This window comes from Megalopta genalis, chromosome 7, assembly GCF_051020955.1.
Source record: "Megalopta genalis isolate 19385.01 chromosome 7, iyMegGena1_principal, whole genome shotgun sequence".
In the NCBI taxonomy this organism is placed as follows: Eukaryota; Metazoa; Arthropoda; class Insecta; order Hymenoptera; family Halictidae; genus Megalopta; species Megalopta genalis.
Window position 1 is genome coordinate 19,529,349 of NC_135019.1, and position 18,153 is coordinate 19,547,501.

Below are 18,153 nucleotides of genomic sequence, written 5' to 3' on the forward strand. Positions count from 1 at the left end.
AGAGCAAAGAAAATTCTTGTAGTAACCCTCGCTAATGGATCAAACTATGACCTCGAGGTGCGCAAAGTATGACCAATTACTGTATGTATGTAGTAAATTTCTACTAGTAATCTTCAGAATTCTATACATAATCAAGCACGTATTGTGTTTAAATACGCATCAGTTCATGAGTACTTACCATACGCAAGTAAAACTAAACTGTGATTTCGGTCATACTACCACCACAAAAGATACTTATCAGTAAGTGGCATCTAACGGCAATAGTTGATAATTTTTCATTGTTTCGTCGCTGGTATATTTAGTGCGGAGCCATATACAAAAAGAAATGGCGCGAATGTCGCTACAGAATTCTACGATCGCGCCATTTCAAATGAGTCCAAATGAATTGTAATATTTTATTATTGTTACATATAAGGTACATTAATAAATGAAAAGAAATAGCTAATATACCATATATAGATGCTTAACTGAATGTATTAAAAAGATGTTCAATCTTGTTCTTCATCCAATTCTTCTAGGTGATCCAATTTAAGTTGTATCAAACGATCTATTTTTGATATCTGCTTCGGTTTATCCTTCTTAATTTTCTTTGTTTGTTTTTGTCCAACAACATACTCTGGCATAATAATTTTACTGTTTCTAAATACTGGTTTGTCATCATGATCAACAATCACTGGCTTGTTGAAGATCTTCTCAGTATCACTTTTTGGCGCTTTGAACTGAACATCTGAAGTTGGTTTAACTTTTCTTGATTTAAAAACAATCTTAGTTGGTTCCTTGTCAGTTGAAAATCCAGATAAATCCATTTTCTCTGTGTCTTCCATTTGTTCAAATGATCTTCTTGCTCTTAATTCATTTAGGAATGATAAAGCAGCTCTCGTATTGCTTTGTTCTGTCATATCATCGTTAGATACATCATCTAAACTATATTTGACCCATTTATGAGGGTTCTTATGATAGTCTGGTATAGTTCTGCTAGCAGCACGTGGTGCAGGACCTTCAGGTCGCTTAAAAATACTTTCTTTACCGCGAAGTCTTCTTGTTTCATATTTTCGTTTTAAACCAGACCTTACAATTTGAGAATTACTTATTTCATCGATAATCATATCTTCATCAGTGGATTCAATAAATGACTTAGTCCTATGACACTGTTGCTCCGCATCTGACAATTTTTCAAACAATAGTTTTTGTCTGCTTGCAAATGCTCTGTCACCTCCATGCAGAATAAAATCTCCCGAAGTATGCATATTTATAAATTATGTATTTATAAACGTTTTCGATTGACGTTCCGGTAGAAATTTAACGGGTCTCTATAAAATAGGAACTCTGTAGCCCTAATAACATTGTTTATACAGGTACCGTGTATAACTATACTAAAATATAATAATAGGTTAGAACACCTATTCTAGAATTCTTAAACGATCTGTTGAAATTTAGTGTTCGAAAATCACTTACTATTATTGTGTGTACAAGGTTTCAATATTTAACACTTCAATAAGCATAACCATTTCGTTAATAATAAATTATATTCTATGCTCATCATGGAAATGCATTTGTGGCTGTTGCGGAATGCGCACTTGTCAATCGTAACTCGTAGTACATAGATACTGTAGGAGGTAGTACATAGATACTCGTACTGACGATCAAAACAACTGTTCACCGTTCATCCCCCATGTTGAACCAAAAGTAGAGTGACCAAATTGACACGACTAAAAACAAATTCATACAATATTGTACATATATATGTATTTGTATTGTAATATGCATATACAGATCTATTATTAACAAAATTATTCGATTTATTGTGAGAATAGACAATAATAAATATACATGATGAAAATAAATAATCCTTGCGAAGTTGAGTATAAATCATCAAGTGAACAATAAGGAGTATCATTTGCTTCGTAAAATTTGGCAATACATAGTGTAGTTCGACATTATAGCAAAATATGTACTTAAATTTTTAATAAATGTTAACAGCCAATTTTTCTTCGAACATAACACTGACGCCATCTGACATTGATAATTATTAATAATATGCAGTAATAAGTAGACTTCTTTACATGATATGAATGCAAAATATTTCTATACCCTCAAAATGTTTGCTTAGCTTTTAAATTACAATATTTTATACTATTTTCCCGTTAATCATCATTGCCAACTTATGTATACGCTCAATTAACTATATACACTCAAGTAACTATATATTTTTATTATAGGAACTGTTTATATAACTTTATCGCTGAGTGGTTACAGCACAGATACAACAAAGAATTAAGTCTGTGTTTACAGTTTTTGTGCCCGTGAAGAAACAAGATATTTTTTAAAAACATATATACATAGACGAAATTGTGGATACTATGATATGGGATTGATGCATAAAATCTATAAAATTATTTTGTGATAAAAACATTAACTTTGAATTATTAATTGCCAAGATATTTACATTCTCCTATTTCTGCGTATGTATATACATATATGTATATGTGTTTGTGACGCCACCATTCGCTTTCTAACACAGGTCTTGTTGTTTTCTTAATTATGTACACAATTTATTGTGCATTCCAGATAATGATTTCTTGCATTATATTGATGCACAAAATTCCTCTAAACTCGAAACACTCCTGCGCCCTCAAAAACTTATATAAGAACAATTTATGTTATTTCTCCTCTTATTCGTAACTTAAAAATGTCATCAATCAAAACATATGAACGTATATAGGCATACAAAACATATTGAATATCACGTATGTATATATAATGGTATGTGCATATATACATACATGCATGTAAAAGTGAATGCTGATTTTGATTGGTGGCTCTCGGATAGCGAAGTGGGGCAGATACGTACATGTACATACAACACACTTTGATCACCGATGTGTGTAACTTTGACTTTGAATACACATTGTAGCGGTTCAATTAACCATAAGAAGACAGTCTCAATAACATTAAGTAAAAAAGAACATATAAAGTAATATCGTCTTTAACTTTCCTAGAAATTGAAACGAAAATTATTCGTACAATTTACATAGATCTTTTACGTAGATTATACTTTATCATTCTAATCAAGATCTATTTTGATTGAATCGATTTTAAGTACACAGTACATGTTCAAGTAATACTGTATTTCATAAGCTATGTAAGTAAGCGTTATCGTCAATTATCCTATCTAAGTTTCTTACAATCGGTAGAACTTCATAAATTGCCACTGTTATTAGAAAATTTTCCAGTGCACAATTCAACCATACAAGAGCACTATTGCGCTGTTTCCGCCGTTCCGTACAAATGTTTACACCAACAGGTAAAATATTGAAATGACTATTACTTTAATAGGAAGAAAACGTTTTGCAGAATATACGTTCTTATCGAATATAGATAATTAAATTGTGTTATTCGCCTAACGCGTACCGCTATTGATCGAAAGTTTTTTGAATAAGTAAAACCGCGACGAACGTACACATCGATCATATGACATATCACGTTTCTTTTATTTTCTGTACTGTAAATTCACTGTCATAATACAACAATAATTTCAAAAATTATTATATTCATTTATGATTGAAACTAAAGCGAAATTCAACCAGACCTTGAGTAAATATTATATAGCTGAAATTAGTGCGATATCCACGTGACTGTTGTCAAAGTTTACATTACGATTTTTGCCATTTTGTTATTGTAAGTAATATTTTCATAAATCTCTCTCAAATAGAAAATCATTTTTCTTCGTATTACTACACTTCAAATTTATTCAATGTACCGTGATTATATATTTTTACATAACTAACTAATAAAATATAAATACTATAAATTTAAATTAACGAATTATAGTTTTGTATTGTTAATTATTATAATGGATAGAATTAATGTATAATATTATTTTACAGGTGATAAAAGAAAAGCTGACCTAAAAAATGGCACAGATCCATTAAGGGAAGAATTCAATCCCACTGGTTAGAATTCTTCTATGTTTTTTGTGCAGAAGTTTTTTCAAATTATTGTTCTATGTTTCAACTATTAGATCAATATTTTATAGAACATCAACATATTCGATATAATCCTCTGAAGGGAGAATGGGTACTTGTATCACCACACCGTATGCAGAGACCATGGGGAGGGCAAATCGAGTTAGATACAGAGGAAGACCTCCCAGATTATGACCCTAATAATCCTCTTTGTCCAGGCAATATCAGAGCCAGTGGACAGGTGATATTTTTGTACACTTCTACTGAATTTTATAGTTTTTTTTTAAATGTATTTAATGCTCCTCTCTGTTTTATCTAGGTAACTCCAATCTATGAAAATACGTATTCATTTATCAATGATTTTCCTGCACTACTGGAATCAGTTCCTAGCCCAACACAGTCAGAAGACGAATTGTTTCAAATGGACTCTGCCAGGGGCACATGTAAAGTAATGTGCTTCCATCCAAAATCTAATGTAACAGTAGCCCTTATGCAAGTTTGCGAAATTAAGGAAGTGGTCAAACGGTACGTTTGCAGCAACTGTATTTATCTGTAATCTCAGTTCTTGGTCAACAAGTATTATTCTACGCCAGATGGATTTTTGAGATGCTTGAATTGGGTGAGAAATGGACTTGGGTACAAATATTTGAGAACCGTGGTGCTTTGATGGGGTGCAGCAATGCACATCCTCATTGTCAAATTTGGGCCAGCTCTTTTTTACCAAATGAAGCTAAAATAAAAGATAAATATCTGACTGATTATTATAATCGCAATAAGAAACCACTTCTTATTGATTACGTACAGAAGGAGCTTCTAAAAAAAGTGAGAAAGATTAGATACATGTATTACATAATAGAATAGACACGAATTGATCTTACATTTTAGGAGCGAATTGTATTGGAAAATCGAGATTGGGTAGTTTTAGTACCATTTTGGGCTATATGGCCATACGAGACTATGGTACTGCCCAAAAAGCAGGTTTCCAGGATGCAGGATTTAACGGAAAGTCAGCAAGAAACACTGGCAGTTGTTATGAAAAGATTATGTACAAAATATGATAATTTATTCAATTGTCCTTTTCCTTACTCTATGGGCTGGCATGGTACAATGATATATTTATTAGATAGATTCAATCATAAATGAAAAAAAAATCTTAAATTATAAATCTGTTCTGTGTAAAGGTGCACCGACTGGTCCATACGTGAAACAAGATTATCCTTATTGGACTTTTCATGGCATCTACTTACCTCCTTTGCTACGATCCGCCACTATAAAAAAACACATGGTTGGTTATGAACTTCTCGCACAGGTGCAGAGAGACTTAACACCAGAGCAAGCGGCGGAAAAATTAAGGAGTTTATCGGATGTTCATTACAAATATCCGGAAACGAGTTTAAGTAGTTGTGAGATAGAAAAATATTCCAATTAAATTTATTTTACATATGATAAATTTTTGTAGATGTATATGTCTCTTATATATACATTATTTACAAAATTGCATATTGCTAAATTATGCACATACGATCTTTATGAATAAAAAGCATAATAAACACACTTAAACACATTTTGAATTTCACATAATCAATACACAGGGAATGTATGATCGATTTTTTTGCTCCAAGCATGAATTCCTCCAATGATATCTTTTATCTCAAAATCAGTTTCACCCAATACTTTCTGCAGATGCTTCACTGCCTTTTGTGAATCATTGCCTCTTCTGCACATAACGTATACTGAAACAATTTTAAAATAAGAATTGTATCATATTCGAAAATTTCAAACCCATATTCGAATACTCACATCCAATCTTATCATGTTCATCTCTTATTTCTTCTACCTTATTTTTGATTAATGATATTGTTTCATTACTTTCAATTTTGTGCAACGGTACATTTACAGAATTCTTCAAGTGACAAATTTCAAATTCTTCGGGTGAACGCACATCGATTAACATATGAGGCTTTGTTCCTAATTCTAATGCTGTATTATACTCTTCCACACTAATTCTTTCATCCCTCTGCAATATATTCAAGTTTGGATCCTTGTCATTCGCTTTCGCGCCACAAAACTGTTCGTAATCGATTAATATCTGAACGGTTGGACATTTTCCGCACACAGGACAATTCGCATGTTTGGGTCGCAGATTGATATTACGAAACTTCATTTCTAGACCATCAAACAGCAATAGTTGACCAGATAAAACACAAGGCATCTTAAGTACAATCTTTAGTGCCTCTAATGCTTGAAGAACACCAATGGTGCCAACAGCTGCAACAAAATACATACAATAGGCAATAATAAGCAAACATTCTTAACTTTATAAACAGTAGTGAAATATAAACCTGGGCCAAAGACTCCACCATCTCCACAATTTGTTACAGTTTCAGGAGGAGGAGGCTTAGGGAATATGCATCTATAGCAAGGACCGTTGTAATTAAAAACCGTTAAGTGTCCTTCAAATCTTAATGCTGATCCAGAAACTAAAGGCTTTTTACTTAAGACACACGCATCATTTAGTAAATAACGTGTAGCAACATTATCTGTTGCATCTAGCACCACATCATAATCTTCTATTATTTCCATTGCATTGTTACTATCTAATTGAATCTTATATGGAGTAATTTTAATGTTACTATTCATACTGCAAGAAATGTGACATAATTAAAGTGTATATTGGTACTGTTTATGAGTTCAAGATGAAAAAGAAATGCCATAGAAAAAATACTATAGTAATTTCTATAAAAAGTACAAAAGCAGTGCAGTCAAAAATATGCAGGATATTTCATCCGATATTACTACTTTTACGTTATTATTATCCATAGCAAAAACGAAAATGGATGTTGAAAAATAATAGATAATTATCTAGTGGAAATTAAATGTCTGTATCAACTGTGATTGAATATTTCTCAATTGTACATATTTTACAATGTTATCAGAAGCAACTGCTTGTGTTAAGTAACATAAAAAAACTGAAGCTAACATTTCTAAGAGAATAATATTTTCTCAACAATATTTATGTATTTCCCAATCATTTTGCTATATGCATGGATTCAAATATTTTTATAGGGAATATTAAGCTGCATCAGCCATTGCATTAAAAAACAGGTGATTCTATTTAAGATCCTTTCAACACAAAAAAGTTAGTAGCACCAGAATATACTCTTCTAAATTTCTTTATGTATAATAATAATAATGTATCAATAATGTATCAAGTATGATCTTGTAAGAGTTCAATTCTAAAAAATAGTGCATTTGGTGTATGGTATAACATTCTTCTGCTATTTGAAAGATACTGTTTGTGCAAATTTCATGAAATCTTGTATATATAACATTCTGTCAATTTATAAGTACCGATTAAGATGTTCCATAGCAGCATCTACTTTAGATGACCCTATACTTGTTTCCGTATATAACAGTTGTCTATGAAGATTGTTAATCTCAACATCATCGTAGTCGATAATACCAATGTGTCCTATACCAGCTGATGCCAAATATAAAGCAGCAGGACACCCAAGACCACCTGCTCCGACAATTAATACAGAACTGTTTTTCAATTTTAGTTGACCTGCAATTACATAATGAAATTAGTATTTCATTTTCAAAAATGATTGTGCTAGAACCTTTTCTAATTTAATACACCTTCAATGCCAATTTCTGGCAAAAATATTTGTCGGCTGTATCTTGATATCTCGTCATTACTTAAACCGTAATCCTGTAAAATTTGTTTTTCGCGCTTCAAGGTAGCTAGTTGAGCTTCTTTTGCACGTAATATCTTACGCAGTTCCATAATTTCATCGATTAATTTCTTTTCGTTCATCTCTGTTAAGTAGATTTTTTACTATCAATTATTAATCCGTTCTTCAAACATTTAAAAGTTGTATTGCTTTCGAAATCTTCGATCAAAGAAACACTGAAAATTCAATTAGGTTATAACGATACTTATTTGGAAGAAAAAAGCAAAATTGTTAAAATATCGCAATCATGAGATTAATTACTGTAAGAAGCGTAATAGGATAAGTACGCTCGATTAATGTTCCAATAAGCAAAGCAAATAGAATTGTTTCATAATCTTCACTGGATTAAAATGATCTCAGTAGTCAAGTGATTTCACGTATGAAGCGTGGATCACACTCACACTAATCGTATTCTGTTCTCTTAGTGCGTGTATATATTGTCAATTAAATCATCATTGATAAGTTTTTACAATCGGCTTAGTATGTGTAACAGTGTACAAAAAAAGTATTCTCACATTCAACTTTTTTTTAACGATATAAAATTGAAAAAACGGTAAAGCTACTAGAATTTGGATTTTAAAATACTTTATTTATTATAGAAAATTACATACATAGAGTATAATAAAATATCATATATTGCAAAGATTCTAGTTTAGTCATTTTGTAAAAGAAAAAATTTCTTAAAACTTATACATCTAATGAAGGTTGTACGTATTCCATATTTTCCTTCAACTTTATTCTTTTATACGAAATAATTGCAAAAGATTGCTATACATGTATACATATTCAACACATTTTAAATGACTTTACCAATAATTGGTATTGTTAATGTTTATATTCATTGTCATCGTAGTTAATTATATGTAATAAAGTAAATACATACACATGTATAACTGTATTAACACTTGTCATGCATATATTTTTGCCAGTTTCTAGATATTTGTTTTTCCAAATACTATTAACAAATGAAATATTTTACGACTTTTTTAATAAAATTAACAAATGCTATGTACATACACGAAATAACAACTTTTTACAGTCACCATGTATTAAAAATAGATATGTATAAAAGAATTACAAGTGAATATAAAATACGGAACTGATGTCACAGCTATCTAAGATCAAAGATAGAAAATGTGTTATTAGTATTGTCCAAAGTTGTAATAACGTTTGTTGAAATTAAGCACTGTATGAATATTTGTTACATTAACTATACATTAAAAATACGTATGATAAAGTTACATATGAAACTGATACGGAACTACCGTCACTAGCCAAGATCGGTGGATGTACGTACATATATGTATGTATGTAATTCCATCCACTTTGAACTCATTGTGCTATCGCGTGATATTTGATATTTGGCGAGCGGTTAAAAAACACAGAGAAAGCTAAAATGATCGACGGGAGACTAGTCTTCCGCAAATCATGATGCATACTATTTTGATGATCCTCGCGAGGTCTGCGTGTTTATTCGGACAGTGTCGTGCGCAATAAGTCGGGCAAAGGTAGGAAGCTGATGATTAATGTCACGGTCAGCGAGGTTCTCAGTCTTGACAAGTGGAAAATCATGATCCTCTAAAGTCTAAAGTGACAACACGAGAGCGTCACTTGTGAAAAAGTTTTATCGTAACGAACGTCAAGATGGTGGATCCAATTTTTGACTATCAGTTTCGTCTGATACTCATTGGCGACAGTACAGTCGGGAAAAGCTCGCTGCTGAAGTATTTCACCGATGGGAAGTTCGCGGAGGTATGCAGCGACCCTAACCACTCAACGACATGGAAAAAATTAATTCTGAATAAATAGGCAACTTGTCGCGCTTCGTCATCACGATGATTTTCTTCCTCTTAATTAGTTACACCCTAATTACAGCTGGTTTTTTCTGCATCGTTAAGATTTCGTTTCCATAATGTAGTAGCACAATTGGAAAATTTCCAATTTCTTAGCCTAATAATAAACTGTTTATATTCGGAAAAATAAAAGTATGACGCAGTATTTTCACTGTTTATACGAAATCGGAGTAAATCAATTTTTTTCTTATCATTTATACTTATTATGTAAATCAATGGTTGGTCAGTAAACAATTAAGCTTGTTATCACATTTCAGTCGATTTCGAATTCTTTTGAGAGAATTTAAACTTGTTTATTTGATCCAATAAGTCGTTTGAACCAATGCCTATTCAATCAATTATGAATGTAGTATACGTTGTACATGAATAAGTTTACAAAAAAATCTAAATTTACATAAAAATGAAAAATGTTCGCGTAAACAAATTATTGAATTGATAATATAAGTACTTCATAGTCATAATGTATTATAATTTAGCTTTCAGACCCAACGGTTGGGGTTGATTTTTTTGCCAGATTGATTAAAGTAAAAGATGGAACGAGAATAAAATTACAGTTATGGGACACAGCTGGCCAAGAAAGATTTAGGTGTGTAACTCATTAGCTAGTTGAGCTAGCAATATTTTATTTTAATTTCATTTTTAGCAAATACATTAAAATATTAACACTTTGACTATTGAATATTGTGAAATAAAATCCAACAGTATAACAATGACAAGTACCATATCACACAGTGTATAAAACTAAATTATAAATATTTTTAAGATTTGTTCGTAAATAGATGTCATTAAATTATTTTATTCACTCCAAATCTGCATCTTGCATTAAGTGTCCTCATGAGCTGTTTCCATAAATAAATCTCATTGCACATCTATAGATGCCGTTTATAGATAAAGGGTTTAAAAATATACTTGTTTTTACTTTTTCTGGAATAATTTAAAAACAAAAAATTATGCAATCTATAATAATAAAAAAGTACTTATTAATTTCAGGTCAATTACGAAATCTTACTATAGAAATTCTGTTGGAGTATTGTTGCTATACGATGTTTGCAGCAGAGTTAGTTTTGAACATATTCCTGAATGGATGACGGAAGCTGAAATGCATATAGAACCAAACCGTCCTGTGTTTGTATTGGTAGGTTGTAAATTAGATTTGATTACCAATGGAGGTAGGCGAGAGGTTTCGAAGGAAGAAGCAAGAGCCTTTGCAGATGAATATGGTGTACATCATATCGAAACTAGTTCAAAGACTGGAGTGAATGTTGAAGAAGCATTTCAAGCAGTCACGCAGGAAGTTTATAACAGAATACAGAGCGGAGAGTACAAGGTAGAAGATGGTTGGGATGGTATTAAAACTGGATTTGCCAGACCTGGTGGTTTAGATTTTAATTTAGTTGAAGCAGAACCAGCAAAAAGTTCTTGTTGTTAAGTTAATGTTAGTTTTACTCAAAAGAATTACAAATTTTCGGAATGTAGTGGTAATATTACATTTATGTACTGCATATAATTTTATTTTAATTCTGTATATTTTCACGTTTCTGTATATATTTAAGTAATCATCGACCTATGTACCACTGCATTCTTATACTAGAGAAAAGACTAGTAATCATTCTTGTACATTCTTGTATAAACAAATCTGTATACATACAGAGAATTGAATCATTTAAGCATTGACCTAGGAATGTTTCTTATTTCATTTAAAAAGTACTGCGCTTTGCGATTTTTTGTCTAGATTGACTATTCTTTTGAATAAAAAAAGTAACCAGCTGTGCTATTTTGCTAGAATCGTTACTTTCATAAGAATTTGTTATACATAGAATATCTTGATAATACAAAATAATAAGTTATAATGAGTTAAACAAATACAACTGAAATCATTGGTGATTATATATTGTGTACATATATAAATTAGTAATGAAATGCTTGTATCGAATATACTGATCAATTTGTATAACTTTAATAGACATTTTTTGTTTTTGCCACAGTTTGTGATAATTAGACTGCGGTGCGATATTTAGATTAACTTTTCATTTTACTTGGAAATCGATGACATTTGAAAACATATAAAATCCATAAAAAAAACATATTTACATAAACATCTGCAGTCTAGTGATAATATTACACACATATGAGAAGCCAAATTTACATATACTTTGCTATTGTTCATATATCATTAAAAATTAACAGGATAATAAATATTACTTATTGTAACTCTTTAGGTTATAGAAATATTACGAAATGAATAATAATATTTGTGTTTTCGTTTCAAGAAAATTAGAGATTTATTCTGTATATACTATATCACATGTTTATGTAAGAATCTTGTTGAAGAATCTTGTTATGGAATATTATATTAGTTAGAGCACCTTAATTTACATTAGTTGCTACTAACTGCTTTATTATATTTTTATCATAAGATCTACGTGTAAGTGCCACGTTGTGTACAAGGAAAGAAAAGATTTTGTATGAAAAGTATGTAGTATAATATTTTTAATATGACCATTTTCTACCAGGTTGTATGTTTTACACTTTTTCATATTTGTCTTTAAAAAACAGAACATCATATTTATCTATCCTTGAAGAGATAATTTAAGAACATAAACCTTTGCATACTTTTAAGATGGAAATGAATTTATGAGGGTAAATTGAGATATAAATATTATCTATAGGACTTGCATAATTTAATTGCAAGTTTAATTGACTAGGAAAATATTTATTTACAATACAATAACATTATTATACACAGTATATAATATTTTTGATGTCGAAAGGTGCAGCGAATTATCGTTTTGTATAAATAGAACAAATGCGGCATAAATAGTGTTCATTTATGAAGTTTTATACTCATTAACTGTGGCATAAAGCAAAAATCTGTAGATATTTTTCAAGAATTGCCAACTATGATAATATATATACGTCATCAAATTTGTATAGTTCTCTATACACATTATTTGTCTTTTAGTCAATAAATAGAAATAGGATGCGTGTGCAGTTTTGAAAATACTGATTAATAAAAATGAGTTTTGTAGCTACAAAAGATTGTAAATGTGTTATGTTAGTATTGTCCAAAGTTGTAATAAGTTCCTTTACGTTTTTAACTATTTCTCTGTAAATAGAAATCGTATAAGTTTTACGTTGAAAATGTGAATTACAAATTTCCGAGCTATATTATTTAACACACACGTACGACACACGCATACGGATACATATACACGTACATACATATACTGTCTACAATATATACTTTGTAATTGTATTCTCTTGAAATGTAAAATTTGACAAACTTGAAGGTACATATATCTTCGTGCACTACACATTTATATATGATAATGTTGGAAAATAAACAGTATATCATAGAACTTTACATTACTTTTCTATAATTTACTGTATGGTTTTATTCATATTATGTATTTTCTGCGATGTAACACAAACAGGTTCGCCGTAATTCTGTACTTTTACTTCAACATCATTAATTTATTAATTACCTTACCAATATATTAAGTATTTGTGTTTTATGTAATACATTATTTTGTGTTTCATAAGACTGTGATTGCCAGAATAATGAAAATTGTAACAAGATATGAAATTTTATATTCGATATATAATAAGTGAAAATTATTTATTCACAAATTGTACAAATAGTGAAATTTAACTTGAACTACATAGAATTTTTTCGATAAGTATTCACCTCTGAACCTTGACTTGACAAAACAGAAAAATTACAAAATACTAATATTGGCAGTTAAAAAAATAATAAATATAGTAGAATCTATGTCTTCAACTTTTGTTAAAAATTATTGAAAGATAAAAAACATACAATTTGTACAAAACATACTTAGTCTGTGTAATTTATACTATAAATATTTATATTGTTTTATGGTTTCGATTTGTTAAATTATATACAAGTTTACGTTACAGAGATGGTAAATGTTTCATAGTAGCCTAGTAGTAAACATAATATTATATAAACTAAGGATTATTACAATAATGTAATAATTCACATGGATCCTTGTTAATAAAAATTATTTATAATGCAATGCTTACAAATATCTTTTTAATTAATTTCTTTGCTATTAGAGTTTCAGCAGAAGTATTTATAATTCAATAAAATATTATTACTATGTATATCATAAAAGTCAATAAATTATTCGTTAAAGTAGGTTTAAAAGGAGGAAAATCATAGTAATATTTTTACATTTCGCAAAGTTAAATATTTATATTCTTAATTATTACGAATTCTTAATTTCAATAGTTTAAGCTCACTATTTTGGAAGGAAAATCTAAGTAGCTTGATTGTATTTAAAGTGACTAGAAACGTTACTATATCTTTCTGTTGCTGTCAATATATTTCTTATTTTGGCAAGAATAATACGATGTAAATGTACGAAATTGTGGACAGCTTCTTAGAAATACTATATTTATATATTATTTATTCATTATTTCTATATATATGTATGTATATATATAAGTAATACTTCTTCCTCGATAATACTTTTTTAAGATTACCTATCTGTACAGTATTTTGTAAGCAATTTAGCTTAGATATTTTATATTTACAAAACAATTCAGTGTCTAAACTATATACATACAGACTATTTTAAAATGAAATGGGGGAATTAAGCTTATAGCATTGTAGATAACAGGAAATTGATATGAAATAACAGGACATCAACTTTTAATAAAGTGAGTCACAAAGTTAACACATGATAAAGGTGATAAGGTTTCAAAGTTGAAGAAGATTTTATGGAAAAGAAGATTCATTAAAATTTTAGCGCATAAAATTGATTATGTACTAAATTTAGTACATAAACATTTAAAAGTTAAAATTTTTGTACAGTAGGATATTCAAGGGTTAATATGAATGAGACTAAAAGGTTTTGTAATTGAGTATAACATTCCGTAAACGTATAATAATATTGTCTAACAATTTTTAATGTTTCTTTTTCATTTCAATATGCAATTCTTATAAATTTTGATGCACTAAACACAAATTGAACAATTTTCAACTTTAAAAGTATTTTCTGCTTTAACGAAAACGAAATTTGCGTTGTAACTTTTTATGATGGAAAAAGGTTCAGAATTTTATTTCAGTCACTTAATTTTTAAAATGAATTAAGAAACGTTAAAATCTACAAGAATGACATATTGATTATTGAAACACAAAATTGGGTTAGACAATATAGTAATGACAGTCTATTTCTCGGAAGAAAGCATCTGAGATACATTCATAGTCAGAACAGCTGTTCATTTTATTTCTATGTTGCAAGTTTATAGTAATTGGGATGGGGTAAACAGCTACTATAAGTATGAACGCATTTCAGCTATTCTTTTTTAAACGAAATATAGTATTAGCGTTTTGAGAAAGAATTTCTAGAGATTCATTGTTATTGCAGATCAATTTTTAGCAGCATATGAGGATACATGGAGAAAGGATAACGTTAGATTTATGAATAGCAACATAGGCACGGAGATATGTCTACCTTAAATACCTAGTTTTCAGTCTACCCTATTATTCACTGCGTACATGCTGAGAGAGTTTAAATCTCCCCTTGTATGAGGTTGGGTTCCAATGTATCTGCAACACAATGCATAAAATAAGCACATAAAAACAATCCGCAAGATTTTTGTAAATAATAAATACCAACCAATATTGAATTTTTCTGAAGTGTCTCATCATGGAATGTCTTTTCAATGATCTATTAATACAAGATCCGTCTTATTTAAAGGCAACTGATGAAAAGACTTGTTCCTTGATGGTAATTTTTACTTTCATAAGATTTTTTGCGCATGCGAGGATTTTTCATTTATGTAATAAGTGCGGTACTAACATTTCATAGAATCACTTATTATTGTTTTACTGCTCCAGCGACTCGCATCCGAACAAGACATATTCTTCCCTTGATAACCAAAATGAATTACCTTCTACATATTCAGGAGGAGTTTTACCTAAATTAATAATTGTATGAATGTATGAAATAGAAAATTTAATATTTAAGAAAATAATTGAACACTATTGTATGTGCTTACCAGGATGTACAGCTAAAGGCACATAAGTGGAACCCATAGCAACATGCCAACTATGTGTACCAGGACAATTTCTCACTTCTAGAATTTTACTATGTTCAGACAACAACTCTTGTAAATCTTTAGTTAATCTTAACTCGAAACCTGAAAGATCAGTGTTGCCTCCAGTAAGCAAGATATTTGAGAGGCAATCATACATTAAATCTTCTGACAAACCAGATGTAACATCTTTTATTACTTGTGGTAAGCCAAGATTAATGTACATCATTTCAGGAGCAATATATAATTCTGAATCGAAGGAAACTCTCTGAAAGATATTTTTACTTTACCGTTTGTAAACACTTTTTCAAATTAACAAATATAATATAATATCAGAATTTACATACCCAGTGTTGCTTATAAGCAGCAGCATAGCTATCAAAGCTAAGATTAATATGTTCTTTGGATTTTTGTCCTACTCGTTTTTCTTCATTTTTAATATTATAACTTAGTCTACATTTTTCTTTAACAGTTAGAGTATCCAAATACGATATAGGAATTTGATGATACTCCTTTGGTTGCCAATGCATAGCTTGCTTCAAATGGTAAGCTACATGCCAACCACCTACAGGCAACAATCTCCAACGTTCTGGTACGACACGGCCTCCAATCACAACAGCTACTGTTGTGCTAAGAGCTCCACTATCAACAATGACACAGGTCTCCACACCTAACATTGCACACGCTGCTAAAGGTTTAGGTACCAAACACACTCTGCAAAGTTGATAATAACATCTTTATCATAATATTTCTTTAATTTCACTATCCAACAAATTTTTATTTTTTCTTTGTTTTTCAATGAAATGCAAAATAAGTGTTGGACAGTGTAACTCTTCAAAATTGTATATTTCGTTTTTGTTATACCTTGCTACTTTAACTTCTTGGAATAAATAGTGCAGCAACTGTTTTCTGAGTGTTGGATGCATTGCTAATGGTTCAGAGAACATAAGCACTGCATTAGGTTTTCTTAGGGTTGAAGTTAAATGCATCTGCTGGAACAAGTGATCAACAAATGTTTTGAGAACTGTAAAAGACCCATCACTCAATGCTTCTGCTGGACTGACAACATCGACATTTGGAATTCCAAGAACTTCAACAGTATCAGTACAATATCCATTTATAAGTTTCTCATAAGTTGGATTTGGCCTCGTATAGCATGTTGGATCATTCTGATGTGTGGTTAATCTTTTCTTTTCTCTATATAATTTTACCGGATTACAGAAAATACAAAATGGACCACTGGGTCTTGGAACTTTAGTTTCTAACTTCAGCAATTTTAGCTTTTTTGCCAATAACTTTCCATCACACTTTGAGCGTGTACTACTACTTGGAACATTTTGTGTTTGAGTTTGTTCCAAGTGCGTTTCATTATTATATTTAGGTATACCAAACATTGATAAATGTCTTCTCAAGCCAAAATTTGGTGTAATAACCCATGTGTATTTGTTTCCAATTTCAATTACTACTTTAGCACTGGTACCTTCAACACAATTTCTCTGACATGTGTAACCACTACAGTGGTAACATTTTGGAAATGGTACATTTTCTCCTAATGTGAGTACCATATGTAATCTGTAACACATTGCTTTAAAACTAACACTAAGTAGTTGTAGACACTTTATGTCTGGAAACCTAAAGTGTACTTTTGAAATCAGTTCTTGCCATTTCATTTTCCTATAAAAAATGTAATAATCAGTAATAAAAAGATAATAATATAATAAAAAGAAGTAATAAACAATGTACTTTTAAAATGTGTATCAATTCATGAAGGAATATGATAGGAAATTATCAAAATTTGGATATTTATTTTCTCTCTCTCTCAGTTACAGGATAGTACTTTATTAGGAATTATTGACTTTAAATGATCACAAAATTTCACATATGATCTGCTTTCTTTATAACTTTCCTATCACATGCTGTATAAATAATTGTGCTTTTACAATTTCTTGGGATCTATAGAGAATGGTACTTTATTAATATTTCAGGTATTAGAGCTTTCCAGATTTTGATCATTTTCTACCACTGAATAAATATAACTTTTTTTTCTTATCAAAAACTTAAAATGATATGAGATTCTATTTATTTATCAATTAAGTTATTGAACTTTAACGTAAGATTGACATAAACTTAACCTCAAACTTACCATAGGTAGTCTGTGTCTGACGTTTTTCTTAAGTATTTGCATGTGCTACCGAAAGCAATAATATCAGGTACATCACAATATAATAAAATTTTTATCCATATTTCTTCGGGGAAGACTGCTGGATCCATAATTATTAATATAAACGATACAAAAGGTACAATTAACAGTTACTAATACAAGATTGCAGACACTCCCCAGAAACGGTGAATACGCTAGTCAAGTTCAAGGTTACAATGGTGAAAATAGTGAATCAATATGTTATCAACTGGCGATACCTCAACAAGAATTACTATGATGGTTATTATGTAATCGGTAACATGCAATATTACATGGTAAAAGCAAATGTTACGTACTAAATATGGAAAGACATTCTACATGTTACTTCGCGACTATAA

The 18,153-nt window shown here is 30.2% G+C and overlaps 5 protein-coding genes across 9 annotated transcripts; 2 read left to right on the forward strand and 3 right to left on the reverse strand.

Annotated features, from left to right (window-relative positions):
- Positions 1–151: 151 nt before the first annotated feature.
- Galt (Galactose-1-phosphate uridylyltransferase) lies at positions 152–5,519 on the forward strand. Of its 3 annotated transcripts, none has more exons than XM_033469350.2 (8): positions 152–240; positions 3,234–3,304; positions 3,888–3,953; positions 4,037–4,206; positions 4,285–4,490; positions 4,559–4,787; positions 4,851–5,067; positions 5,147–5,519. In XM_033469350.2, the coding sequence occupies exons 1-8, from the start codon at positions 167–169 to the stop codon at positions 5,392–5,394; spliced, it is 1,281 nt and encodes a 426-aa protein (XP_033325241.2). In that variant the 5' UTR covers positions 152–166; the 3' UTR covers positions 5,395–5,519. The 3 variants fall into 3 exon arrangements, with proteins under 3 accessions (XP_033325241.2, XP_033325245.2, XP_033325244.2); XM_033469354.2 differs by lacking the exon at positions 152–240 and adding an exon at positions 2,229–2,462; XM_033469353.2 differs by lacking the exon at positions 152–240 and adding an exon at positions 2,888–3,142 and having other exon boundaries at positions 3,222–3,304.
- On the reverse strand, positions 382–1,709 carry LOC117219855 (uncharacterized). The gene is made up of 2 exons (XM_033469360.2): positions 1,456–1,709; positions 382–1,310 (listed from the first exon to the last, which is right to left on the reverse strand). Exon 2 carries the CDS (start codon positions 1,245–1,247, stop codon positions 489–491), a length of 759 nt encoding a protein of 252 aa, XP_033325251.2. The 5' UTR covers positions 1,248–1,310; positions 1,456–1,709; the 3' UTR covers positions 382–488.
- On the reverse strand, positions 5,381–9,130 carry Uba4 (Ubiquitin-like activating enzyme 4). 3 transcript variants are annotated; one of them, XM_033469357.2, is made up of 6 exons: positions 8,997–9,130; positions 7,605–7,875; positions 7,317–7,530; positions 6,308–6,606; positions 5,766–6,233; positions 5,381–5,698 (listed from the first exon to the last, which is right to left on the reverse strand). In XM_033469357.2, the coding sequence occupies exons 2-6, from the start codon at positions 7,780–7,782 to the stop codon at positions 5,547–5,549; spliced, it is 1,311 nt and encodes a 436-aa protein (XP_033325248.2). In that variant the 5' UTR covers positions 7,783–7,875; positions 8,997–9,130; the 3' UTR covers positions 5,381–5,546. The 3 variants fall into 3 exon arrangements, with proteins under 3 accessions (XP_033325248.2, XP_033325249.2, XP_033325247.2); XM_033469358.2 differs by lacking the exon at positions 8,997–9,130 and adding an exon at positions 7,987–8,180; XM_033469356.2 differs by lacking the exon at positions 8,997–9,130 and adding an exon at positions 7,961–8,180.
- A 186-nt stretch (positions 9,131–9,316) lies between these two features.
- LOC117219856 (RAS oncogene family member Rab39) lies at positions 9,317–12,916 on the forward strand. The gene is made up of 3 exons (XM_076523475.1): positions 9,317–9,451; positions 10,029–10,138; positions 10,543–12,916. The coding sequence occupies exons 1-3, from the start codon at positions 9,344–9,346 to the stop codon at positions 10,979–10,981; spliced, it is 657 nt and encodes a 218-aa protein (XP_076379590.1). The 5' UTR covers positions 9,317–9,343; the 3' UTR covers positions 10,982–12,916.
- Positions 12,245–18,145, reverse strand: LOC117219851 (actin-related protein 6). Its single transcript, XM_076523474.1, has 6 exons — positions 17,759–18,145; positions 16,480–17,289; positions 15,963–16,329; positions 15,580–15,883; positions 15,198–15,498; positions 12,245–15,127 (listed from the first exon to the last, which is right to left on the reverse strand). Exons 1-5 carry the CDS (start codon positions 17,884–17,886, stop codon positions 15,407–15,409), a joined length of 1,701 nt encoding a protein of 566 aa, XP_076379589.1. The 5' UTR covers positions 17,887–18,145; the 3' UTR covers positions 12,245–15,127; positions 15,198–15,406.
- Positions 18,146–18,153: the final 8 nt, after the last annotated feature.

What these genes read in the sequence shown, in the direction of transcription:
- Galt (XM_033469350.2), top strand. Translation starts at nt 167, where the DNA reads ATGAGTACTTACCATACGCAAGTAAAACTAAACTGTGATTTCGGTCAT. An exon ending in ATATCAGAGCCAGTGGACAG is followed by an intron (nt 4,207 to 4,284) that starts GTGATATTTTTG and finishes TGTTTTATCTAG; the next exon opens with GTAACTCCAATCTATGAAAA. An exon ending in ATTAAGGAAGTGGTCAAACG is followed by an intron (nt 4,491 to 4,558) that starts GTACGTTTGCAG and finishes ATTCTACGCCAG; the next exon opens with ATGGATTTTTGAGATGCTTG.
- LOC117219855 (XM_033469360.2), bottom strand. Translation starts at nt 1,247, where the DNA reads ATGCATACTTCGGGAGATTTTATTCTGCATGGAGGTGACAGAGCATTT.
- Uba4 (XM_033469357.2), bottom strand. Translation starts at nt 7,782, where the DNA reads ATGAACGAAAAGAAATTAATCGATGAAATTATGGAACTGCGTAAGATA. An exon ending in GCCAGAAATTGGCATTGAAG is followed by an intron (nt 7,531 to 7,604) that starts GTGTATTAAATT and finishes ATGTAATTGCAG; the next exon opens with GTCAACTAAAATTGAAAAAC. An exon ending in TGGTGGAGTCTTTGGCCCAG is followed by an intron (nt 6,234 to 6,307) that starts GTTTATATTTCA and finishes ATTTTGTTGCAG; the next exon opens with CTGTTGGCACCATTGGTGTT.
- LOC117219856 (XM_076523475.1), top strand. Translation starts at nt 9,344, where the DNA reads ATGGTGGATCCAATTTTTGACTATCAGTTTCGTCTGATACTCATTGGC. An exon ending in CCGATGGGAAGTTCGCGGAG is followed by an intron (nt 9,452 to 10,028) that starts GTATGCAGCGAC and finishes ATTATAATTTAG; the next exon opens with CTTTCAGACCCAACGGTTGG. An exon ending in GCTGGCCAAGAAAGATTTAG is followed by an intron (nt 10,139 to 10,542) that starts GTGTGTAACTCA and finishes TATTAATTTCAG; the next exon opens with GTCAATTACGAAATCTTACT.
- LOC117219851 (XM_076523474.1), bottom strand. Translation starts at nt 17,886, where the DNA reads ATGGATCCAGCAGTCTTCCCCGAAGAAATATGGATAAAAATTTTATTA. An exon ending in CAAGAAGTTAAAGTAGCAAG is followed by an intron (nt 16,330 to 16,479) that starts GTATAACAAAAA and finishes TCAACTTTGCAG; the next exon opens with AGTGTGTTTGGTACCTAAAC. An exon ending in GCCTTTAGCTGTACATCCTG is followed by an intron (nt 15,499 to 15,579) that starts GTAAGCACATAC and finishes TTATTAATTTAG; the next exon opens with GTAAAACTCCTCCTGAATAT.